The sequence below is a fragment of the Oratosquilla oratoria genome, chromosome 37 (assembly GCF_046742065.1).
Source record: "Oratosquilla oratoria isolate Oo_2021 chromosome 37, ASM4674206v1, whole genome shotgun sequence".
In the NCBI taxonomy this organism is placed as follows: domain Eukaryota; kingdom Metazoa; phylum Arthropoda; class Malacostraca; order Stomatopoda; family Squillidae; genus Oratosquilla; species Oratosquilla oratoria.
This window is the reverse complement of record NC_134813.1, coordinates 19,294,002-19,320,560: the sequence shown is the minus strand read 5'-3', so window position 1 is coordinate 19,320,560 and position 26,559 is coordinate 19,294,002. Positions and strand designations below refer to the sequence as shown.

Sequence of the window (26,559 nt, the reverse complement as noted above, 5' to 3'; positions counted from 1 at the left end):
GGGGCCAACGGGAAAGAAAGGCGATACAGGACCGCCGGGAGATAAGGGCGATACAGGACCGCGGGGACCACAGGGGCCGCAGGGGGAAAAAGGTGACCAAGGACCGCAGGGACCACAGGGGTCGGAGCTAGATGTTATAAAAAGAGAATTTAAGAAAATTTTATCGGAAGACCAGGTAGAAAAACTTATTGGAATATTATCTGATATTGAGAGGAAAAAATCAAATGCCGGAAAAGTACGTCGTGTACTGTTATATCGGCCCGCTCGAGGCGGGAATCCCACCTAACGTGTCCATGTTATAGACCTCCTTTTCGGGTCTAAGGTTTTATAAAAAAAAATTAAATTAAAAAAAAAGTGTCGGTTAACGAAAATGTATTACATTTGTATTGTCGTGTTGGTTTCGTTCGTTGTTTCATCGATCGTTACAATCTCTGTAAATTTTTTAAAGTTTCTGATGAATAGAAATATCATTAAATAAAAATGCATTTCATTGCCACCATTTTGTTGGTCTCGTTGGTTATTTCATCGATCGTTGCCTATGTGGGTTTACAAATATTTTTACGGCAGGTGAAATTGTTGGGTCCGCAAGGGCCGGAGGGGGGTAAAGGTGAGACGGGGCCGAAAGGAAAGAAAGGCGAGACGGGACCGCAAGGGCCGGAGGGAAAGAGAGGCGATACAGGGCCGCAAGGAGAAGAAGGGGTGCGAGGGCCGGCGGGGTTGCGAGGACCGCAGGGAGAGAAAGGCGATACTGGGCCGGAAGGGCCGGTGGGACCGCGGGGGCCGCAGGGAGAGAAAGGCGACCAAGGACCGCGGGGATCGCGGGGAGAGGAAGGGGAGATGGGAGCTCGGGGGGCGCAGGGACGAACGGGGGCGCCGGGGAAGAAAGGCGATACGGGACCGCCGGGAGAGAAAGGCGAGACAGGACCGCAGGGGCCACAGGGGCCACCGGGAAAGAAAGGCGATACAGGACCGCCGGGAGATAAGGGCGATACAGGACCGCGGGGACCGCAGGGGAAAAAAGGTGACCAAGGACCGCAGGGACCACAGGGGTCAAAACAAGGAGAGACGGGGCAAGATGTTATAAAAGGAGTATTCAAAAATATTTTATCGGAACAACATGTAGAAGAACTTTTGGATATAGTATCTGATTTTGTGAATAAAAAATTAACTGCGTCACCGCATGGAAGTGTAAATACAGAAAAAAGTCACATCATTGAAATCTTGAGGACTTAGTACGAAATTTTGTGGATGGAAGAAGAAAAGATCAATAAAAAAAAATTAAATTAAACACTCCTTGGACGACGGTGAGGAAAGATGAATATACTCGGTTTGACAAGCGAAGATGTAGAGAACAGCATCTTGGCATCCAGAAAAAAGCAACAGCGTTATGCATCGGAAGCTTTGCTGAAAAGCCTCCAAGCCATGGAGACATACGATGCCTCCACCCCCGTTAGGACATTGGCTACCGATATTTTTGGTTCCACCTCGACGCTCGCACCCTTGACTCCGGAAAGGTGCACGGAATCACCCTTGTTTACAAAAAACACGTGGAACACCATAAGCGACGCCGTCAACGACATATCCAAACAAGTCTTGAACCCACACTGGCGGCTATCGTCTGTTGGTTTACAAGTTCTCGGGGACACGGTCGAGTTGACCACGACTCCGCTATTGAATGCCTTCAACGCCTTCGAATGGATGATGCAATGCGCAATCTTGGCGGCGGCGAACAACAACGAGTCGAATTACCACCAACACCCTTCTGCCGTTCTGGACCGCGAACTGGTGCGAACCACCTACAGCGATTTCGGCCGTTTGGTATCGGCCAGACTAGATAGAATCGTTTCACTCTTTTGTTACACTTTAGTGAGCGTCGTTGCATGGAAACGCGACATTTACGACAAATCGAATGGTGTTGAAACGCCCGTAAGAGTGCGCCCCGATGACGACCTCGAGGTCGAGATCCTAGAGCGCATCGACCGTTTCGTTTTGCCAGGCTGCGGATCCGCCATCGCGCACAAGTATGCCGCGTCCTCCATCAAAAGGACCGCCATCGCCATTACCGCGACGGGTGCGGAAACGGCGGCCCCCGCTTTCGAGGGAGCCTTTTACGATACCGTGCTGGGCAACCAAGTGATGGGAAAATTGATCCCGCTCCTTTCAGACGAATACGCGTTTCTTCTCAAGAAGGTCGAAAACTTGGTAGCGGCCGCCCCGGTAGATGCGACACGCCGTGCTTCCCTCTCCGAGTCGGAACGCAGAGCGGAAGATGCCGTACCGAAAGCCGTTAATATCGGCCCGCATAAGATGATGAGCGGGGAACTAGACACGAGAGGGGTAGAGGCTTTCCATCGCGAGGTGAAACGACAGATGAAAGACGATCCCAACCTGACGGTGGAAAAGGCGGTCGATGCCATTTTTTCAACCAGACAACTCTTGTTTTCTAATTTTGCAATAACGGGTGCATATAGTACTGCGGTCTATTATTGTTTGTGGAACTTTATGTTTCTTGCCGCCGGCACTGCAACGGTACCAAGAGTTCCAGAGAGGAGGGTTTGTAGACGCTTGTTGACCGATTTGATATTGCTAGATTTCCATTCCCTTCTACTCTGTCCAAAATGTTCGATTGGCATCATTCACAAGGCTACAGAATCTTTTGATTTTGTGGATGCGCTCAAATACGGAACCGAGGAACAAGTAGAACGCAAGATGACACGGGCGTTTGGGTACTACAACGAAGGTCCGACGTCGGTACAGGATTGCTTCAAAACGCTTCTCGGTCTGAAATGGTCACCTCCGCATACGTCTCACGAAGGCAACCGACAGTTGGTCGAGTTTGACAACAAGTTGATTCAATTATCCCTGGATAACAACAATGTCGACTACACCAAGAAACAAATAGACATGGCCCAAAAAGCCGTGGGGTATGCATTTTTCGGCATTTATGCTCTTCTCGCATCGGCGTTATACACCGCTGACGATGATAAATTTATCGATTCAACAGCTACCAAGTGCGTATTAAACAACACTCCGAGAGGAGGAGGGGACCCGATAGGCGCTGCCCCCCGATCAAAAGATAACGACCTGCTTTGTGTCGCAGGCGTGTGGGCGCTAAGAAATGCTGTGCGCATGAGAAAATCGGTGATCGGGCTGCAAAATCCCGGATTCCCCTTACCCCTGATTAATGTTTTGAATGGCAACGAAGATTGGCTAGATAGAATTTTGAATCACCCAGCTCTCGATGCACCGACGGATAGTGTCGTGACTGACGTGTTTGCCCAGTTTGACAAGTACATGGACGCTAGGCGTGGAAACACATCTCTCGGTGCCGCTTTACGAATGTTGAACGACGACGACGACGCCGCCGCCGCCGCTCACAAGCCGGCAGTGGAGCGAAACGTGAATGACACCCACCCCTTTGCCATGCGTGGCGATATGGTATGGTCGGCATCACGTGTACAGACAATGTCTCGAGATGATTTATCTGCCTTGGCGGCCTTTCCAATGACAGAGTACGACACTTAGAGTTTTTGCGGGGATTCCCCGTTTCTTTGTTCAAAAATGATTGTATGCAGGGATGATAAATACATCTTTGTTGTACAAAAAAAAACATTTTTATTTGTTTGGTTACAAAAAATTTTCAAACACCCAACCTTCATCATCGACAAAAAACTGAGTCACAATTTCTCCACCGGCGTTCGGCTTGAGTCGCTTTTTTCGTGGTCTACACACTGTCACTTCCACCTTGTTCAACGGTGGCGTCGGCGGTTTGGGGGGCAGCGTTTCACTTTCTACGATATCAAATTTGGGAGGTTCTTGCCCACCTTTACGGCAGAGTGGACACGAGCGTGAATAACGAAGAGATTCGTCAAAACACTCTGCATGAAAAGAGTGTTTGCAACTAGTGATGTGGTGGTATTCGCCCAATTTTGTCAAACATATGGCGCAATTCTCTTCTGCCTCCTTATCCGTCGACCTCGTCGTGATAAACTTCCTGTGTCCGTACATCATTTTTAGAAACTTGACGGCATCGGCCTTACTGAAAGGCGGTGTCGGGAAACCATATTTTGCAAACAAATCCCTTGCAAACCAACCCTTGTCCTCACTAAACCAATGGGTAATAATATTGTTCTCTATAAAGGCATGCAGTAATCGTTCTTTGGACGGTTTTGTGTTACCCAGTTCAATGAAATAAAGAGCGATATGATCCAATTTCAGAAACATTAAATCCGCACAACTAAGGTATGTAGAATTACCATAAAGACTATTTGCTGAAGCCCCCAAGATTAACATGGAAAACGCAAACCAGTGATTTTCTACATCTAGCGCCAGCTGAAGGGCTGTCAGGTTTCTGTCAGAGCATCGGATTTCAAGGTTGGGTAAACGTACTCTGTTTGCATGATCCAATTTTGTCCATTTGCAAAAGGCCAACCCCGTATCGCTAGAGACGGTGGCCAATACATGCAAGATTGAAAATGCGTCGGCGTTCACAAAGGATACGTTGGCACCAGCCTCGATGAGTGACAAAAATATGCGTTTGCGTTCGCATCTGGCCGCCATCATCATCGGAGTATCCCCCGAACTGTCCATAATGTCGATATTATTCCGGATTTGTGGTATTTGCAACAAACGGGGGAAACTTTTCACATTGTGTGATATGGCATGGTGCAATAATGCGCCCTCGCCTGTCGTGTGCGTTTTGGCTAGCCAACCATGCTTTGACAATATGATTTCTAGCGCAGCCTCACTGGTCACGCTAAAGTTTGCAAGTTTCTTGAGATCCCTGTGTGAAAACTCGTTTTCATCCAAAACCTTTTCCAACAAATCTGGATAATTCAACCTTATCATGGCAACGGCCAATTCCACCGGGTTTGGATGTGGCTTCTCCATCAAGTTGAGTAACAACATCCACTTTTGTTCGCAAAAATAACTTCTAGTGCACTTGTTGATGGCCATTTCAGTCCAAGACTCTGTCACCTCGTTTACGAGAAAACACACAGTGGCATATACGTGGTCAAAGGAACGAGGACATAACGGTAACCAGTCCTTGAGTACTTTAGCAAAATTGAGCTTGTCCAACTTGGCAAAATATAATAGGAAAGAGACGTTTCCTTCGCCGCGGGTGCACATCTCCATGCCGACTTGGCCCCGCATCACCGCACCGTGTACCACTTGAAAATTCTTATCGTTAGTTGCCGCTAGCAAAAGTTTGTATTCCAACAACAGCAGCGGTGCCGCCGGGCCAAAGTAAAGCACGCGTTCCAGTAACAGCGATACGATGAAAGAATCGACGGTTTTACACGCCAGTATTTTTTCAAGCAGTTCGTTACACAATAGCGGGTCAGAGAACACGCCTTCTTCTTCAACACCATCAATCCGCGGATGCATCACGTAATCCCTCACCAATTCCTGCTCCTCCTCGTCTCTCGCCGTGTCGTCGAGTCTCACAAACATCATGTACAGTGTGTCGACACTACACAGGTCGAAAACAGCCCCGAAATTTTTCATGTGGTTGATGTTGTTGCGTTCTCCAATCGTGGTGGGCCAACAGAAGCGGTCGATCGTTACAGCCATGAATACTTCTGCCTTATCGGCATTCATGTGTCTGGCCATGTTTACACACATGAGAAAAACCGGTTTGTTCTCATTGTCGGTTATGGGTGCATTGTACGTCGAGAACAAACTATTATATGTGTGCAGTGTGCAACCAGTCACCGCCCATTGGGCCACCGACGAAATCCATTGAAGGTGGGCAGCAGGACATATTTCTCGTACCGTATATCCTCCCTCTGACGCTTCCTCGATGGATCTTTTGAATTTGTCTTCGTATGTGCACACGTCCATGCTTGGTCATGGGTGCTGCGATAATATCGTCCTTGATGGTGGAGTCCCCGCTTTATAGCCGCCGATGTACATTATTTTTTTTGTTTCCCTTTCCTCCGTTCTTCGTTATCACGACGGTGCCATGGAGTAGAAGTGGTGCCACCACCTGGCACGGGAGGGGTTGATGATGATGAGAAAAAAAATCGGGTGGTCCACAGAATGATCAACATCACCAAACCCACCAGGGTCCCCACCACCCAACCCAAACTCCCCCAGGCCAGGCCGCAAACTGCAGCTCCCACCGCGACGGATCCAACAACGATAAAGCGATTGTTGAATCCGCCGTCGGTTCGAGCTACGACGACTTGACGTCGTCTTCCTTTTGTCACGTCACCCCCAAAATCAAGAGCTACGTCGGCCATGGCTCTTTGCAAACTTAGACCATCGTTACGCCGCGACAGCGATGAACCCACGGGGAGATTGACCATATCGATGACATCTGATCCTTGGCTCTTGTGCGATGCCAACTTGCACGCTGTCGAGTTTACCTTACGGTTCAAATGAATTCCCTCGGAAGAATGCATTCTTGCCACACCCAAAGGTTCCAAAGATAAAAACGCGTCCACGATCCCGCCGACGATGGCCGTTAACCCGTAGCGTCCAACAAACACCCCGACACCGTCAGCCACGTTTTTCTTTAGCCTTTTTGCCACGGTCGGCATATCCTGGACGAAATCGTCCAGTACTTTCTCGACGGCCGCAATCTCTGAATCCGGGTAAACATCGGCCATTTCGGCGGCGTAAGATTCGTCGATGGTGGAGGGAACATTCAGGCCCATTTCTCGCATTACACTCGATGCCGATCTGGAGTTGCGTGCGAGAGAGCGCATCTCTTCCGCCAACGGTCGTCCCGTGGATTTGATAACGAGTTTGTTGGAACGCAAGACCAAACCAAGCTTGCTCGCCGCAGCAAAGGAATTTTTTAGTAACGTTTCCTCCCGCGTTTTTGAGAATCCTTTAGAAATGATTTTTCTCATATCGGTCAATGCATTTTGCATTGTGGTTTTATCGATTGACTTCAACGCTGCCATTTCGAGCGCATCCCTCGATAATGCAAAAAAGCCGCGCCTGTTGGGTTCCCGGGCAGTCTCGATTTCATCAAAACTTTTTGCTCCCAATGCTTGGGTTTGAGATGCGTGTGAATAGTATTGGTCGGCAAACAACCGTTGTCTTATTTTTTTATCGTTCGCCCAATATTTCCTTTTCTCTCGAATTATTATTTCATCATTATCATCATCATAAATTCTATGAGCGTTATACACAAGACTCACCGGGCATTCTAGGTTTTCGTCCCACAAAATAATTATATCGGTCAACCCAAAGCCGTGGGGGGCGCACCCTTCGGGAAGATGTTTGTTGTCTTTATAATCCATTTCTAACATCAATTCGTTTGACGAAAGCGTTACGGGTGGGTCGATCCGTTCACTCACACGATAATGGAAAGAGTACAAATGGCGTTGTATATCGTGTCTTGTATGATGAGCAGAATCGATCGCTTTGAAGATTGCCAGATGAGTTAGAATCATCCCATTTTTTTTAGGCAACACGGTAATTCTATCTATGAGCATCCGCATTTTCTCTTTTAATTCTACGAGACCCGAATCGAGGTTGGATTCATCGCTAGCATCATCGCAAACTTGACGTATATAATTCGCCACATATGTAATGGCCGCATTTAAAATAACGTCCTTTTGTTGTACAAGGAGAATATGATCCACGTCGGTACAATCATCGGTGGATCCCCGTAACATTGCCGCCCTACCCGTTTCTCTTTTCAAATGCTCGTCCCACCCAGCTCCGAATGCCAAGGTTGTCAAAAACTTGTACGGGTCCAACGTCTGATGACCGGGCTTCGTCATCAATAAATGGGGTGGAAAATGTTTCAAATCATAGCTCCCGGGTATGATGGACGGGGTCGCCAAATCGGGGTGTCTAGTTTGTAGATACTTGTGGGCCAACAAGGCTTCGTGGTCACCGTATAGAAACTCCTCGATATTTTTTACTGTTAAAGGTGGACTCGCATCGTCCAAAAATTCTAGCTGTGCCAGAGGCTTGGTTTCTGTAATATTTTTCATCGACATCATATATGCAAACGTGGTTTGCAAGGACTGGTGTAAAAATTGGTCGTGTTCCGTGTTGGGTTTGAAGGTACTGAATGTTATTTTGTATAGATGACTCAAGAATCGTTCGTGATGTAAAGTCGCCATCGACGAGCCCGTGCACGGTAACCCGCTACCCATTTCCCCTCCAAAGATCCACAAATGTTCTGGCGTGCGAAATGCCGGAGCGCTCTTTAGATTCGAAACACGTCGCATTACGGCGGCCCAACGTTCCATGGTATCGCGATCGTCCGTTCTGGTACGCTGATATCTCGTGTAAATTTTGTCTGCCAGTTCAGCACTGAAAAATAGATCACCGTGATACAAGCCGATGTTCAGTAAATCCAATCCCAGCACTATATTTACCTTCTCTTTTAGAGCTGCCATCAATACTGCCACGTTGGCAGAAAATAGACCCATCGGGGACATTTGAGCGGCCAATATTTTGTCTTGCATTCCCTCCTCTTTTCTAAGAGCAAAATGAAGAGGTTTAAAGATTGATGACCCGTACCAAACGACTTGTCGTATAGGTTCAGTGACGACATTTGTTACCGTGATTACTTTATTGTATACTTCCATAAGGCGCCTATATTCATCCTCAGGTAATTTTCCATCCCACTTTATAGATAGTCCATTATAATTACGAGATGTTGCGTAAAGTTTCATTACATTTGCAAAAGAGAAGGCAAGAGAAACTTAACGGAAAAGAAAAAATGCTTATCAAGTGCGCATGCGCAGTCCAGTGGGTGAGTGGGCGGGGCCAACAGCACATGTAATATATAAGTTGGGCGCCCAAGCGTGGAGACACATACTAGTCTGACATCCGTCCGTGTACAGGTACGTATCTATGGGATGAGTCGGGTGTCTGACTGGGAAGGGGGGGGGTGATGACGGCAGCACCATGTGAGGAATCGAGCGCCGTCAAAAACCGCACCCGCCCTTTTGATTATTATTTTTATTTCTCTCCACAGAGAGCACAGGAAAAAATGGCGCCACAGTACAAGATCAATGAAATCAGTAGGTCCCTGGTGAGGATCCCGGGCAACGGGAGCGACACAAGCTCGCGGCCGCTGTGCCTGAACTTGGCAAAAACTATTTCAAATGCAACGGAAACACCCTTGACACCTCTGATAGAGCAGGCTCTTGAGCAATCCGGTGTTAACTTTGCAGTGGCTGATCCTATTCCCGTTCCAAGAACAACCCTGAAACCCCAATCCCCAATCTACCGCATGGTTGAAATGATTGAAGAAATGAAGAAGCAGCTGGTGGATTACAAAATGGGAAAAACAAAGATGAAAGAAGAAATTGAGCTCCTCAACAAGAAATTACAAATCTTCCGCGAGATGTTTCAAAACACAGGGAAATTGAAAGCGGTTTTGCGTCAACTGAATATATCACTTTGACTTTTGTAAAAAAAATAAAACCCTTTCGGGAAATGAATGTTTTTTATATTGTTTTTCTTATACACACACACACACACGATACACGATGAAACCAGAAACCAGAAACACCCGGTTGAAACATTTGGCCAATGCCAATGTAACGAAACCAGATATTCTTGGAAAAATGCTATCTAAACATCGTTGGCTAGCAACAACTCATACGACACGCAAAGGGGGGTTGCTTCATTACGCCATTATCAAAAATGTAAGCCAAAAGATTTTTTTGGCACTCTTGGCTCTACCAGAACTTCAAGCCAATCTCGAAGTGACCGACGTGGAAGAGTTCACACCCCTCTTTGTCGTCGCAAAACAAATTTCGAGAATGAAAAAGGATCTAAACAAAATTGAAATGAAGCGGCGTCTTAACGCAAAATTATCAAGGGGTGAAATGAGTCGGATTGGATACTGTGATCGGCTTTTTGGAAAATTTAAAACCTTGATCGAAGCAGGTGCCAACCTATCATTTGTACACAACAAATCTGGAACAATATTGCACCATTTGATTGGTCTTGAGAATTGCAATCTATTACACATGTTGCAGGAAAAGTACCCCACGCGGTTGCCTCATCCGGAAATACGGGACAAGCTGAATAACAAAACAGCGCTTCAAATTGGATTGGAAAAAGACGCGAAGTTGGTCATGCACTGTTTTGCACGTTGCATGCTAGCGCTTGGAGCACGAACAGATAGCCTCTTTGGGACTTCGACCGAACTAAATACAGTCGATCAAGCGATTCTTTCTGATTTTTGCTTTGGGTGCGTTGACCCAGGTTCTGCCAAAACTAAAGAGTCCGTTGCAAGAATACTGTGGTCGTTCATCAACGGAAACGAAGAGCTGTTGAATTTGGGTCGGGTTTATATGGAAATTTGTTGCAAGTACAAATTATTGGGTCGATCTATTCTACCACCGTTTACAAAAGCTCAGGCGATCAGACTGTTGAAAGAACTTTACGGTCGTCGGTCGTTTGGAACGAACGCAACGACGCAAGAAAGAATAGATTGCCCCATATGTCTAAAACCCATGCGTGACCACTACGTCACTCGATGCAACCATCGCTTTCATCCAGAGTGTCTTTACGAGTGGTTACAAATTTCTCAAAATTGTCCAGTTTGCCGTTCAGAGGGTCACAATGTGCCAGAATGGGAGACCGTACCATGCAGGACTTTGCCGGCCAAACCACCAACACCACCATTGAATTAGCCAGTGCGTGTGTGTAAATTCAAATATTTAGATGGTTAGAAAAATAAATACGTTTTCTCTCAAACCAATGCGTGAAATAGAGAACGGACAAAGGGGTGACTACAATACTTCATTACGTAATATTAATAAAATCACGTAATTTATCTATGATATGAACTTTATTCTTTTTTATCTAGGTGGAAAATAATCTTATTAACTTCCTATGAACCGAATTTTCATCCAAGAATATGCGAATTGCGTTTTTCATCATGTTAGAAACTCTTTTCCTCGAACGCATGAACTCCTCCGTTATATACAATACATTGATAAAATCCCACATTTATCTATGATGTTAACTTTAACTTATTTTGTCGAGGTAGGAAATAATATTTTATGAACTTTTTATGAACCGAATTTTCATCCAAGAATATGCGCATCATGTCTAAAGAAACTCTTTTCCTCGAATGCATGAACTTCGTCTCATAGAATAAGGTACAAGTCAGGTAATGTATTCAAATATTATATTTTGTTCTAAAAACCACTTTGAGGGAATGCAAATTATTTTTCAAGAAGTTTGGAAATTTGAAAGGTGAAGCCCCCAAAACATACGCCATATTTATTATTCAAGTGATGTAAACAAACGTCCAAGAATCAAATAACAGTAATTAAACGCTGAATCTAACTTTTCTTATGGGTATAAAGGTAAAGGCATATCTATTACACTGTTTACTGTTATTTAAAAGTGTGCATATTTAGATTTAAGTGTTTTTTTTACGAAAAATATCGCATCAGCGCAATGAGTGACCACATGTGATTTTATTTTGATCACTTTGAGATTTTTCTTCATTGGCGATGCAAGATAAAGGGTGTCTTCACTTAATACATTTTGTAATCTTGTTGGCCCACTGTGCGGCGTCATGGATTTTTTTTCCCTACTCAACATTCATTTTTTTTAAATAATTAACATTGTTGATTTTTCCATCCAATTGAATGATTCTATAGTGTCTCACATCGACACGAGTTTGTTGAACGTTGAACAAAATCAAGTCGGCATCCTTTGATTATATGATTCCGCAAGGAAAAATGTGTTCAACATCAATCAATTCTTTCCAGTTCTAACCTAACCTAACCTAACCTAACCTAACCTAACCTAACCTAACCTAACCTAACCTAACCTAACCTAACCTAACCTAACCTAACCTAACCTAACCTAACCTAACACCTTGCCTGCTTCCAACACTAAATCCAAATCTGAATTTACGGAATGTAAAGAGACTAAAACCGCATTTTCTTTCATCGATTTCTTAAAGAAAAAAATGGTGATAACACAACGTAACATTTTTTGATTATATTATATATTTTTTATTATAATCAAGCCTTGGCAAAATCCGAGGAGAGGCATCAAGGTCTCAGAGTCCTTTTGGCTTCTTGAGGCCACGCTTGCCGAATTTTTTGTCCTCGACAACACAATAGAACAGAACTCATGATTATTAGCCCCCAGGCTTTGTAATAGCTAACTCAAACTCCACGACCTTACGCTACCAAGTTTTCTTCGTTTATGACTTGGTTCCAGACCCTGACAGAGATTTACACTAGAATGAAATTTATGAGGCGACTGGTGACGAAAAAAAATATATAGGTGATTTTATAATGGATAGAATTTTACGAGTTTTGACGAGGAAAGAGAAATGGCGTGGGTAAGGCATTGTTAAGACAAAACGGAGTTTCGACTGCTCAAGACCTCATTTAGCTCAACAGAATCATCTGGAACTCCAAGAAAAATATAGTGTCTTCAAATTGAATGTGCTGGTAAGGAACTGGACGTATTACATTGCTCACGGCGGGAACCTGAGGTGGCTGTGCGGAAAGTAACCGTCGCTCACAGCACCACCGAGGCAGACGAGAAGTAGAAGAGGGACAAACGAGAGGATTCTGACCTGTCTCTGGTGATTGGGTGGTTAGAGGCCAGCAGTGAGAGGCCTCCCAAAGAGACAGTATCACCCGAGAGTCCTGCTACCAAGGGCCTTGTTGACCAGTGGGAGGCACTGAGTCTGCGAGGGGGAATCCTACACCGGCGTTGGACGCACGCACGAACAGGAGAGGTAAGCTGGCTGGTAGTAGTGCCATGCTCTCGGCGACAGGAGCTGCTGAAAGAGATGCACGAGGGAAATACCAGCGGCCACCTGGGAGTGAAACGCACTCTCGAAAAGTTGAGGCAGCGAGTCTACTGGGTGGGCCTGCGACGAGACGTGCAGGAATGGTGTAAGACTTGCCGTGTGTGCGCCGCAAAGAGAGGCCCCGCCCACAAGACTCGTGCCTCCCTGCAGTTATATCACACCGGGGCGCCGATGGAACGCCTGGCTGTGGATATAGCCGGCCCTTTTCCGTGCACAGAGAGGGGAAACAAGTACTTGTGCGTGGTAATGGACTACTTCACGAAGTGGCCGGAAGTCTGTGCTCTACCTAACCATCAGGCAGAGACTGTAGCTCAGTTCCTCGTGGAGGAGGTGTTCGTGCGCTATGGAGTCCCAGGGGAACTGCACTCAGACCAAGGACGAGAGGTTATGTCGCGGGTCTTTAAGGAATGCTGCAGTCTGCTTGGCATCAATAAGACTCCTACTTCTCCCCTGAGGCCCCAGAGCGATGGTATGGTGGAGAGGTTTAACGCGACGATTGTCCAGTAGCTGGCCAAGTACTGTCAGGAGGACCAGCGCGATTGGGACTTGTAGGTTCCGTACGTGCTCATGGCCTATCGTTCAGCTGAGCATGAGGCCACGGGATTCACGCCAGCCAAGTTAATGTTTGGCAGGGAAATTCGTCTGCCAGTCGACCTCTCTACCGGTCGACACCGGGAGCAGAACTTCCACGTACCTGTAGTGATTACGTGATGACGATGCAGCGGCGCCTGGAGGAGGCTTCCCGCTTGGCGAGGCAGCATCTGCGAGTGTCAGGTCAGGTTATGTGGAGGCAGTACCAAGGTCGCGCCAGAAATGCAGAGCATCAGCCCGGCGATATGGTCTGGCTTCATAATCCACAGAGAAAGCCTGGCAAGTCACCAAAACTCCAATCTGACTGGGAAGGACCATATAAAGTGACGGAAGTAATATCCGCAGTGAATTACCGACTATAAATGCCTGGCAGAAAACGGGCAAGTAAAGTAGTGCATGTCAATCGGTTATGGAAACACCCAGGCGAGGGAGAATTTACCTGGGGTGAACGTGATCTAGGTTCGAGAGACAGTGACAGTCGTAGTAGTAGTTGTGATGATGGTGATCATAGTCCTGGTATTGAACGTAAATGTGAAAGTGATAGTGACACCGAAAGTGACGAAGGTGTAGCACATGAAGACTCGGAGAAAGAAAGTGAAGATGAAGTAGAGAGAGATCAGAGACCTGGTCGACTTCCCAGAAATAGGAAGCTACCAGCGTGGTCAACGGACTATGTGATTGACATTTGATGTTATTAATGTGTTAGGATATGCCATTTGATGTTATTTTGTTATTTGGAAATGTCATTGGATGTGTTTAAGTGTTCTTTGTTTATGCAATGTTTTCGTAATGAAGAAGTGATTTTTTTATACAGAATGTTTTGTTTTAAGAGGGGGATAATGTGGCGAAAGAGCATGAATGAATGTTGCATAGTGTGCCTGGATGGTTGGTATGGTCGTGTGAGTGATGCGTGATGTCGGAGAGAGAAAGCATGGCAAGGGGTATTGTAGCGAGGGTATGCGTGGGGGGACCCCAAGGGGGGGTCCCGGCGTCGCCCGCCATACCTCGCATAGCAGCAGAGTAAGCCTAGTTCTGGTGTTGAACACACGTGAAAAATCCTCATATGCGTTAGTTAGAATAAAGTGAAGAAAGTGATACTCCTGCCTTTCCCTGACCCGGACAATTGTATGCGTGATCTTATGTTCATCACTCGTGACATAAATGATCACACCTACGTGCAATAGAAAAAAGGTGAGTTAGTGTCCATGTGTACGTAACAATAACTAGAATAAGCGGCCTCTTTCGTGTGTGTGCGTGCGCGCGCGCGCGTGTGTGTGTGTGTGTGCGTGTTCCTGTGTGTGCGCGCGCGCGTGTGTGTGTGTGTGTTTGCGCTTGCGTGTGTGTGTGCTTGCGTGTATGTGTGTGCTTGCGTGCGTGTGCGTGTATGTGTTTAGAATTAATTAATAATAATATCGTTTTCTCTCAAACCAACATATTAATAGAGAATGAGCAAAGGGGTGACTATAACTTTATTACCAATCTATATAAGGCGTTTTTACCAACGCATCCAGAATATCAAACGCTATCAAACATGTTTGAAGTCATTGGTAAACACGACTTACTGTGCTGCCAGACGACCCTCGCTCGCACCGTCTCGGAAAAAGTGTCGTACGGATCATAACAGAGACAGCATCCGTGGTGGGAACATCAAGCCAGGCTACGAGAATTGAGCCAAGGGACGAATGGACAGCAGCACCGACTCTGATACTCATATGGAAGATGACGAAAACCAGTCTCTTCTATCAGGACCTATGATGCCTCTATTGGCAGTTGCAAGCGTGGCAGAGATGCAGCCAGAGCCAGATATGGGTGCAATGCAGGAAAGGATGTCTTTTTGTGGCCAATTCCTCCTAAAATTTCTGAAATTGCACATGAATTCCAAGAAATGGGAGGAATTCCCGGTGTGGTAGGGGCTCTGGATGGATGCCACATTAACATCAAAGCTCCATCACCCACGCAGGCCGATTATGTTGATAGAACACAAAAACACAAGTGTCATTTTACTTGCAGTTTGCTTGCCTAATAAAAGTTTTTCCTACATTCAAGTGGGCTTCCCGGGATCTGCACATGACAGCCGAGTGCTAAAGTCAACTTCACTTTATAAGAAAATCCAAAACGGTGACCTAAATTATTTCCCATCACCACAATATCATATTGTAGGAGACTGCCTTTGGAGTCCAAAAGCATGTAATGGTACCATTTAAGAACTCTGGAAACTTATCGCAAGCACAAATTCTCTGCAATACTAAACTCTCCAAAGCAAGAGTTACCATTGAAAATGCTTTTGGTTTCTTAAAAGGTAGGTTTCGACGATTGAAGCATGTAGATGCTGATATTCTTCGGATACCTAAAATAATAAAAGCATGCTGTGTTCTTCACAACATATCAATAACTCAGCCTGATGAAATTAACATCCTCGAGAGGGATGGGCTGGTGGATGATGCTGTTGAGTATTTCAGTTCTTCATTGTTGTCTGCCCTGCCACGAGACCAGGCTGGTGTGCTAAAAAGGCAGGCAATAGTGGCAATGCTACAGTGAGTGACAGGAAAAAGTAAAAGCAACCTGGAATATGACTGTTTAGGGTTTCAATAATTAGCCAAAATATATTGGTTTTTTTACATTTCTTTACATGTTACAAAAATATACAAAATTCACATATATGTACATACATACATATACCAAGGCTTTTTCCCCCTTCCAAGGGAGGTAGCCAAAAAGGGAAAGGCATAAAAACACTCCCACCCATTTCATCCCTAAATACACTCCACACCCCTCCCACCCTCCCTTTCATCTGAGCACCTCCTGGATGACGGGTCATCCCTGCACCCTGCCCACCGCCCTGGGTCAGAAGCAGTGTCGCAAGACACAGCACATCCACAGCAAGGCATATGTACATGGTTTTTATTGATTGTGCCTCCCAAAATTTTGTAAAAGTGTTTTGACTCACTCTGAAATCCTCTTCAAGTGTGACGTGGCACATATAATTGGATGTACTTTTGCTTGTGTTCATATGGTAGGTTGGAGGGAATGCAGAGGGCAATGGAGGCAGGAAGGGTGTCAGAACCGGTAACTGAAGTCTTTCTGACAAGTCAGAGACCACAAGGGTGACTTCAGTTACCGGTTCTGACACCCTTCCTGCCTCCATTGCCCTCTGCATTCTCTCCAACCTACCATTCTACCATTTCAATGCAAGCACCAGTACATCCAATTATATGTGCCACATCACACCTGAAGAGGACTTCAGAGAGTCAAAACATTGTGTTATAGTCATTTGTCACCATGTAGTTATTTGGTATTATATTTTATTACAAAATCACTCATTGTTTTGTCTGCACTCTAATTCAATTCTTTTTAATCTTAGGATATTCAACCTCTCCCTCTTTATCTCAATGTCCATTTCGTGGCGTTCTCTATCACATTCTGCAATGCAAGACAAATAGTTCTGCCATACTGTTTTGTTGTTTATCACTAGATGTTTTCAGTGTATTTTTCATATATTTCACGCACAATAACAGTTCCTTTCTGTCTGCAGAGGGTCTTAAGCTTCTGGTTCTTGTTCTTCTTGGGGGTGGGACATTCCCTCGGGCTGCAGGTGGCTCCTCACGTGTGGCTGGAGCAGGCTGTGGGGCTTGTGAGGCATGAGCAGGCTGAGGATCTGGTGGTGATGCTTGAGGAGGAGTTGGGGCACATTGCGAGGCTTCACCATGCTGAGGGTCTAGTAATGAGGCTTGTGTGGCTGGGTCTTCTTCCACAGGGTTGTCAACCTCCATTTCTGCCACACTCCTAGTACCCACTTCTGTGCCCTCCAACACACACAGATCTGGCTGGGACAGGGGATGATTCTTCAGAATTGAAGACAGGAGATTGTAAAATCGTGGCTCAGTCTTCTTTCCCCTCCCACTTGCCTTCTTGTAGTCCTCATAATGATGGAATATTGATTTGAGGTTGCGCCACTTGCCCTCAACTTGTCTCAGTTCCACGCCTGTGATCTAATTTGGGGGAAAAGTCAAAGTGGAATTAATATTTTTCAATATTAATTGATACATGCATCTTTTCATCATAAGGATTCCTAAACACACATTTGACAGAGAGAGGTCATTAATTGGGAAGCACATAAAGTAATGGTCTGGTTAACCATTTTTAAACCAAAAATATGTGAAGAAATTTTTTAGGTTCATAGCATACAAAACACAGACATAGAGCAGGGGCACTACAGTCTTGGAATGCAGATCACACTGTGAATTACAGTGTGATGCTTCATGACGATGGTACCTTAACCTTGAGGAGGAAAATGGAATGAAGTAATGATGAAGCACTAAAATTATAATACAGAATCCAGTTACCATACCCATGCTGTCACTTAAAAAGCTATTAGTATTCATACGTGCATGTACAAAATCATGTACGAATCAAGCAGTTGGCAACCAGCTTCCCAATATCAAAGGCAGGTAACACTGAGAGGCTACCCATTATAACATAAGGACCTGACACATAGCATATGCCACATACAGAAAAGCATCATTGGTGGTAGGCAACATCCGGACAGGAACATATTACGTGCACTGCTTACATAATAGACATGCATACATCATAACAGTTTTCATTTAACTAATACCTCAATGTGATGCAGTTGGATGCCTGCTAGTCCCTGAAGGAAAAAAAATATATATTAAATGTGATACTCCAGCTGTAATGAATTGTGGTTACTAACAGATTATTATGGCGAATATCAATAAGAAAATGAACTCACATGGCCTAAATAATAACTTACCAATTCCTGCAACACTCTGGTGATGTCCTTCCACACAACGGCCTTTGTAGTTTTCTTGTCATTTAGGCGCGTGTAGTTTGCCTTGACAAGTTGCAGGAGTGCTTCTGTAGCCTCATAATTCCACAGTTCTTTCACCTTCCCTGAAAAATCAGGCACTCATTATAGTAAGGAAGTCATATCATTTCAAGTGCAAAATTATACAGGATATAAGAAACAGTGAAGAAAAAATACATGTGTGACCTACATGTATATTTAGAAGCACAACACAATACTAAAGACTGACATAGTCATGCCACAAGGGCCTAAACATACAAAAATTAGAGGCTACCCTATGGTCAAGCTTTACTGTTTGGAAGAAACAATCTGTGGTATGTATGTACAAATAACAATGTACAGCCCTACACTAAAATTAAGGTCCTTGAACAGGCTGAAACTATTTACTGTAATAATATAAGATAACAAAATACTTTTCATTCATTACTTACAGTTCTCGCTCCATGTTGGTGGAAATTTTGGGGATAAATGGTTGGAATGAAATCTTAGCGGTTACAGCAGTCGTCCATGATGTACGCAGTGTTCGTGTTCTCTCAGCAGCGTTTCAAAACAAATATCATTTCTCCGATATATTTGCTTTAATACGGATGTCAATAGCATACAGCAATAAGGTAATCCTTTAATTCTTATTTTTCAGCAAGTATTATACGGATATATAGCATAAACTACACCAAGTTCACATAACTGGAAGACGAAGTCACAACCACATGAACTGACACGGACGTCCCTCACTAGACATATGTCTGAACTGTGTTGAGGTATCACAAGACAACACAACCATTTATTTCAAGTCTTATGGACAATTCTTTGGAATTCTAATGCCAGGAACAAGTTACTACTTTGATCTTCTTTTCATATAAAACAATTATCATAATCCTTAGGGCCTCAGAATTGTAATTATTTAATGTGATAGGAATGGCAATACCTTCCAGCCAATCAGAGTGCGTGTTAGCTATTCCGAGCATATTCGCTGCCGTATCTTCAAACGCCTCTCCCAGTCGTTTGATAAGAACTGCAAACATGTTTGAAAGCGTTAGCTAGCGTTTGATATTCTGATGCGTTGGTAAAAACGCCTATAGTACATTTAGAGATTTTTTATTAATAAAACCGTTTATACATGATTTTTTATCTTCCTTTTATTTTGTCTAAGTGGGAAATTGTTCTATTTTAATTAACAGAAGCACACAATGAACCGAACTGCGTTTTTTTTTCACCCAAATAGGTAGTAGGGTTAAAGAAACATTTCTATAATTTTACATATGTGTTTTCTGTATATAGAATGAAGCAGAAGTCGGGATAATATATCTAAATAAATATGTTTAGTTTTCAACACATTCTCAGACACTTTAGGGGGAAACAAGTTATTTTTAAGAAATTTAAAAGTTTGAAGGGCATACGCCTTATTATATTGTGTGATCTCTAAGCAACATAAACAAACCTTAAAAAAAATAAAGCTCTGAATTAATCCTGACAAGAGAGATCATCCAACTTTTCTGACGGAAATGCTAGTAAGGGAATTTCTATCTAAATGTTTGTGCACATATATTAATCTCTTAATAACATCGAAAGTGATTAAATTTAGATTTAAATATTTTTACGAAAATGCGGCGCACAGTCAGTGACCATACGTGATCTTTTTCTATCACATTCATTTGCTTTGGAGATGCCCTATATAAAGGGCGCTAAACATTAATCATCCCCATGAATTTTGTAATCATGTTGGTCCACTATGCGGCGTCATGGTATTTTTCCCTACTAAACATTTTAATTTCTAAATATATAACTTGATTTTTTTCCATCCAGTTAGATCATGTTATAATGTCTCACATCTACATGTGTGTGTTGAACATTGTGCAAAATCGTGGCGGCACCCTTTATTTACATGTCTTATTTCAATTTTTTGGGCACCAAAAGGAATTTTCTATGATATTCATTCACAAATAAAAGCAAAGAAAAATATAAATAACTGTTACGTATTCGCATGTACATTAAACTCACCTTTTTCTATTGCACATGGGCCGTGATCATGGAATCACGAGTTAAAGACAAGTTCACGCCTACAATTGTCCGGATCAGGGAAAGGCAGGAGTTCAGTCTTCTCTTGTTTATTCTGCTTAGCGAACATGAGGATTTTACACGTGTGTTCAACACCAATGCTAGGCTTACTCTCTCTATGCGAGGTATGGCGAGCGACGCCGGGACCCCCCCTGGCGTCCCCCCATGCATACCCTCGCTACATACCCCCTTGCTTATGCTTCGACTCTCCGATTCACGCATCACTTACACGCATACCAACCATCCAGGCACACTATGCAACATTCATACATGCAATTTCGCCACATTATCCCCCTCTACAAAGCTTGACGACCCGTCAGCTTTCACCTACAAACTTACAAAAGAACTTAAACAAACACTCTGTATCAAAGAAAATAAAACATCACTTCTACATTTGGAAAACATTACATATACTAAGAACACTTAATCACATACAATGACATATCCAAATATCAAATAACATCAAATGGCATATCCTAACACATTAATAACATCAAATGTCAATCACATAGTCCGTTAACCACGCTGGTAGCTTCCTATTTCTGAGAAGTCGACCAGGTCTCTCGTCTCTCTCTACTCCATCTTCACTTTCTTTCTCAGTCTTCATGTGTTACACTTTCGTCACTTTCAGTGTCACTATCACTTTCAACACCAGGACTATGATCACCATCATCACAACTACTACTACCACTGTCACTGTCTCTCTTGCACTTCTCGTCTGCCTCGGTGGTGCTGTGAGCGACGGTTACTTTCCGCAAAGCCACTTCAGGCTCCCGTCGTGAGCAATGCACACACTCGGGTGGGCAAGGACGGCGACTTAGGCTGTCGGCGTTGTTATGCACCCGGCCAGGTCGGTGCTCGATCTCATAGTTGTACTGCTCCAGTTTTCCAATCCACCTGGCCAGCTGTCCTTCCGGTTCCTTCATCGTCTTCAACCATCTCAAGGCGGCATGATCCGTTCGAATGGTGAAGCGCGTACCATACAGGTAGTGATGGAAGTGAGCGAGTGCTTTCATCACCGCTGCCAACTCCTTCCGTGTGACGCAGTAGTTCCTTTCCGCCTTGTTAAACTTAGCACTGTAGTAACTCACCACATACTCCGTTCCATCACGAAGCTGTGACAGCACGGCTCCCACACCCTCTTGGCTCGCGTCCGTGTCCACAATGTACGGCAAGCCCATTTGTGGGTAGGGAAGCACTGGCGCTTCCACCAACGCTCGCTTCAGTGCCACGAAAGCTTGCTGGCACTCCTCGCTCCACACAAAAGCTGCTCCCTTCCTCGTCAGATGGTGCAGTGGGGCGGCGATAGTGGCGAACCCTGCCACAAACCTCCGGTAGTACGTGCACAAGCCCAGGAAACTGCGCAGCTCCGAGACATTCTGAGGGACTGGCCATCCTTCCACAGCGGTGACCTTGAGTGAGTCCGTCCTCACACCTTCCCTTCCGACGACATGTCCCAAAAACGGCACTTCTGACTTGAATAGAGTGCACTTCTTTGGATTCAGCTTCAGGCCAGCCTTCCTCATTCGGCTGAACACTTCTGTGAGCCTAGCCAGCTCCTCCTCGAAGCTGTTTCCAAACACCAGCACGTCGTCTAGGTAGACGACTGCCGCCTTCCATTGCATACCGTCGAGTACACGTTCCATAAGACGCTCAAAGACTCCAGGGGCGTTCATGAGGCCAAAGGGCATCACGTTCCAGTGCCACAGGCCTTGCCCAATCGAGAAGGCTGTCTTCTTTTTATCCTCAGGCGCCATTTCGACTTGATGATAGCCTGACTTCAAGTCCAGCGTGGAGAACCACTGGACCCCACTGAGAGCGTCTAACGTCTCGTCGATGCGGGGGAGAGGATAAGCATCAGGGACAGTGACGGCGTTCAGCGCCCGGTAATCTACGCAGAACCTACGGCTTCCGTCCTTCTTCGTCACTAGGACTACCGGCGAGCACCACGGGCTGTCTGACCGCTCAATCACTCCCGTTGCTGCCAACTCTCGGACAAGCTTCTCCATTTCTTCTCTCTTTGCTGGTGGTACCCGACGAGGCGCCTGCTTGATGGGAGGACTATCTCTGGTATAGATGCTGTGCTGAACCAATGACGTGCGACCCAAGTCCATGTCTCCACTGCTGAACACGTCACGGTATTGTGCAAGTAATGCCTTCACTCTACTCGCCTGCTCAGCTGTCAGCTGCGTGATACTCCTCTCCGCCAAGTCTTCCAAATACTCAGGCAGGCCCTCTGGTAGGTCCTTTTGTTTCTTCTCCTCCTTCTGTGACTCCATCTTGCTGTTAGCGGTGGCGATATTGGTGGATGCGGGGCGGTGCAAGGTCGTAATAGCAGAGGTGCGAGCCACTCTTCCTTTCCGTGCTTTACCTTGGCTGGGTGACTTGACGGCCGGAGATCTCTGCCCTCTGGGTTCCCTTACCTCATACTTCGTGGCGAGCTCTCCATTAGGATTCAAAGGCACTTCATAGCCTCTCACTGACATCCTACCCTCCTGGAGATCAACACACGCCCCCACGCGATCAAGGAAATCCAACCCCAACAGGCATTCATCTTCCATCTCCGCCACAAGTACAGGCAGGCGTTCAGTCACCCTGCCTACAGCCAGATTCACCCACACCGGTCCCTTCACCGGTACACAGTCTCCTGTAACACCGCACAGTTGCTGACCCACGCCCTTCACACCACGTTCTGGTAGGACTCCCTCTCGCACGAAGGTCCTCTCTGCCCCCGTATCCACTACCATCTCCACTTGGCGTCCATTGATACTCCCTGTCACCTTGATGGCGTCGGACGCCGCCACCTGACGACACCTTAGTTGGCTTGGGGCGCCCGAGTGCTCTGCTGGGAAGGTGCCCCGGCCCCCAGCTGCTTCAAGTTTCCCGCCGACGGCGTCACCCCCTTGGGCTGGCGGCACTCAGGGGAACTGTGTCCTCGTATTCCACAATTCCAGCAGCAGGGCTCGAACACCGGTCGCATTCCGTCCTCCAGCGACCGTGCCCTCCTCTTGCAGTCGTGCTTTTTGTGACCTACCTGACCACAGTTGAAGCACGATCCTTTGAAAGGCTTGGAGCTCACCTTCCCACCAGGTTGAGATGGTTTGCTACTTGCCTGCGCACGCCTGGCCCAAGCACGGCTCGGACGCTTCCACGCGTCGCTGGGAGGGGGAGCAGCAGGGCTGACGCTCATGAGAAAGGCTTCAAACTCCGCTGCCCTTGCCAAAGCCTCTCTCACGTTCTTGGGCGCAGCCTGCTTCACGTGGATCTGTAACTGCCTATCGTGAAGAGCGTCCACGAAGCAGTCCTTGGCCAACATGTCCACGGTGTCCTCCGTGGCCATGGGGTAAGCGCCCCTCACTAGCGCTTCCACGTCCTGCGCTAGTAAGGGAAGGGCCTCGTCCTTCCCTCGCCTCCTCGTCTTCAGTTGAGCCCGGAACACCTCCGGTTGCCGCCTCCTGCCGAAACGACGCCGGAGAGCCCCAGCTACACTGTCGTAACATCGCAGTTGCGCGGGAGTTAAGTGCTCCAGCACTTCCAACGCCTGCCCTTTCAGCACACTCACCAGCTGAAAGGCCTTCTCTTCCTGTGACCAACTATGACGAGCTGCAACCACATCGTACTGTGCCTGGTACGCGTCCCAAGACACCTTCCCGTCATATTCAATCACCTTCCTCTCTTTCTCGTACCGCGTGACTTCACCACCTCCACAGGCCCCCCGGGGTTGCAGTTCAACTGAACGACTCCCCAGACGTCTCCCTGTGAGGTCGTCCCCTGGGTTCACGTGGCAAAAGTCGTTCCTCTGCCTTACAAACGCCGGTGGCGGCGAGAGGCTACGAGGAGGTGAGGGTGGAGGTGAAGGTGGTGGGGTGATTGAGCTCACTACGCGATGCTCACCAGCATTGCACCATGTCACGGTATCGAGATTTGCTGCAATCTCCCCATTCTCCTGTCTCACCAAAACCGCCTCCAGTGTAGATACCCTGTCAAGACACGTCTGCATGTGCTCACGGTACCGCTCTTCTATTGCTTTCATCTCCTCCTTAACCTCTTCCTTCACACGGTGGTACACATCGTCAGTATACTGGTTAGCACGTGTTTCTAACGATCCCATGTTCTCCCCCATTATAGCCCTCAGTTCCTCTTTCACTTCAGTCATGACCTGTTTTTGTTGATCCATTTGGATCGCAAGCATATCTGCCATGACCTGTTGTTGGTGTTTCAACATCTCGGCCACTGAGTGTTGTGCCAAGAGCAACACTGACTGAGGAGATACATGTTCAGTAGCCTCTCGGTGCAACACCGTGTCCTCACATTCAATCGACGCCATGACACTCGACTCCTGCTTTCCCTCAATTTCTATGTCTTTACCCTCAATTTCTATGTCTTTACCCTCAATTTCTATGTCTTTATTATCACCGGTGACATCCATGATCACTTGAGTCACTTATCACTTCAATATCAAATCACTTATCACTTCGATATCAAGTCACTTATCACTTCAACCTGATCCCACTTCTGACACCATTTGTTACGTATTCGCATGTACATTAAACTCACCTTTTTCTATTGCACATGGGCCGTGATCATGGAATCACGAGTTAAAGACAAGTTCACGCCTACAATTGTCCGGATCAGGGAAAGGCAGGAGTTCAGTCTTCTCTTGTTTATTCTGCTTAGCGAACATGAGGATTTTACACGTGTGTTCAACACCAATGCTAGGCTTACTCTCTCTATGCGAGGTATGGCGAGCGACGCCGGGACCCCCCCTGGCGTCCCCCCATGCATACCCTCGCTACATACCCCCTTGCTTATGCTTCGACTCTCCGATTCACGCATCACTTACACGCATACCAACCATCCAGGCACACTATGCAACATTCATACATGCAATTTCGCCACATAACCTAACCTAACCTAGAATAAGCATCATTAGCAGACGACAATCAGTTATTTTAAGAACTGTCTAGTTTCTGCATCCGGGATTTATTGATAATGGGTGACCTGACCTAACCTAACCTAACCAGAATAAGCGGCCCCTTTCGTATGTGTGTGCGCGTGTGCGTGTTCCTGTGTGTGTGCGTGTGATCTGTCGCCTCAGTACTGTAATATGCTAAAATGTTTTGGTGTATATAAGGCGAGGAAAACAGGGGGTCATAATTTTTTAATAAATTTGGAAATCATTACTAATAAAAGAGCCTAACCTAACCTAACCCAACCTAACCTAACCAACCCTAACCTAACCTAACCTAACCAAACACCAAACCTAACCTAACCCCAAACCTAACGTAACCTAATCTAACCAAACCTAACCTAACTAACCTAACCTAACCAAACCTAGCCCAACCTAACCTAACCTAAGCCAACCTAACCAAACCTAACCTAACCAACCCTAACCAAACCTAACCTAACCTAACCATCAAAGCCTAACCTAACCCATCCTAACCTAACCTAACCAAACCTAACATAGCCTAACCTAATCCAACCCAACCTAACCTAACCTAACCAAACCTAACCTAACCAAACCAACCTAACCTAGCCTAACCAAACCTAACCTAACCTAACCTAGCCAACCCTAACCTAACCTAACCTAACTTAACCTAACAAACCTAACCTAACCTAGCCAAACCTAACCTAACCAAACCTAACCTAACCAAACCTAACCTAACCTAACACTACCCAACCCAACCTAACCTAACCTAGCCTAACCTAAACTAACCTAACCCAACCTAACCAACTTAACCTAACCAAACCTAACCTAACCTAACTGTGAGTGCCAATTGCACCATGTATAAGAATTTCTTGATGTATGATATTATACAGTTGAATTATAATATGTACTAAGGTTAATGACGAATCGCGGCTTGTGACATTTGATCTGTGTTAAGTACCAATTGTATGATGTTCGAGTGTATTTACAAATTGTGATATGTACTAAGTTTAATTACAAATCACGGCTTGTGACAGCTGATGTATGTTGAGTACATATTGCACAATGTCTGAGTGTATTATGGTAATATATAAGATATCGGTGACATGTTCGAGAAACAATTGAAGTTAGTGGCAACCACAGGCCCGTGTTGTTACGTAGATAGTTACAATGTATGTAAAATAAAATGGAAAATGTCATTGTCGAAATTTATGTACTATAGCGATCCATTATATATATAATAAAATAAAATAAGATTAAAGAAACTCTAGGAAAAAGAAAAATGTTGAGTGGAACATGACTCGTATATTTATTTACGATCCCTTAGATGTATTCCTCCGCCAAGTAGTGCGCGTTATCTTCATTAGGATTGTAATGAGT

At 45.6% G+C, this 26,559-nt stretch overlaps 1 protein-coding gene across 1 annotated transcript; it reads right to left on the bottom strand.

Annotated features, from left to right (window-relative positions):
- Positions 1-16,508: 16,508 nt before the first annotated feature.
- On the bottom strand, positions 16,509-18,434 carry LOC143019363 (uncharacterized). Its single transcript, XM_076175001.1, has 3 exons — positions 18,416-18,434; positions 18,144-18,283; positions 16,509-17,361 (listed from the first exon to the last, which is right to left on the bottom strand). The coding sequence occupies exons 1-3, from the start codon at positions 18,432-18,434 to the stop codon at positions 16,786-16,788; spliced, it is 735 nt and encodes a 244-aa protein (XP_076031116.1). The 3' UTR covers positions 16,509-16,785.
- Positions 18,435-26,559: the final 8,125 nt, after the last annotated feature.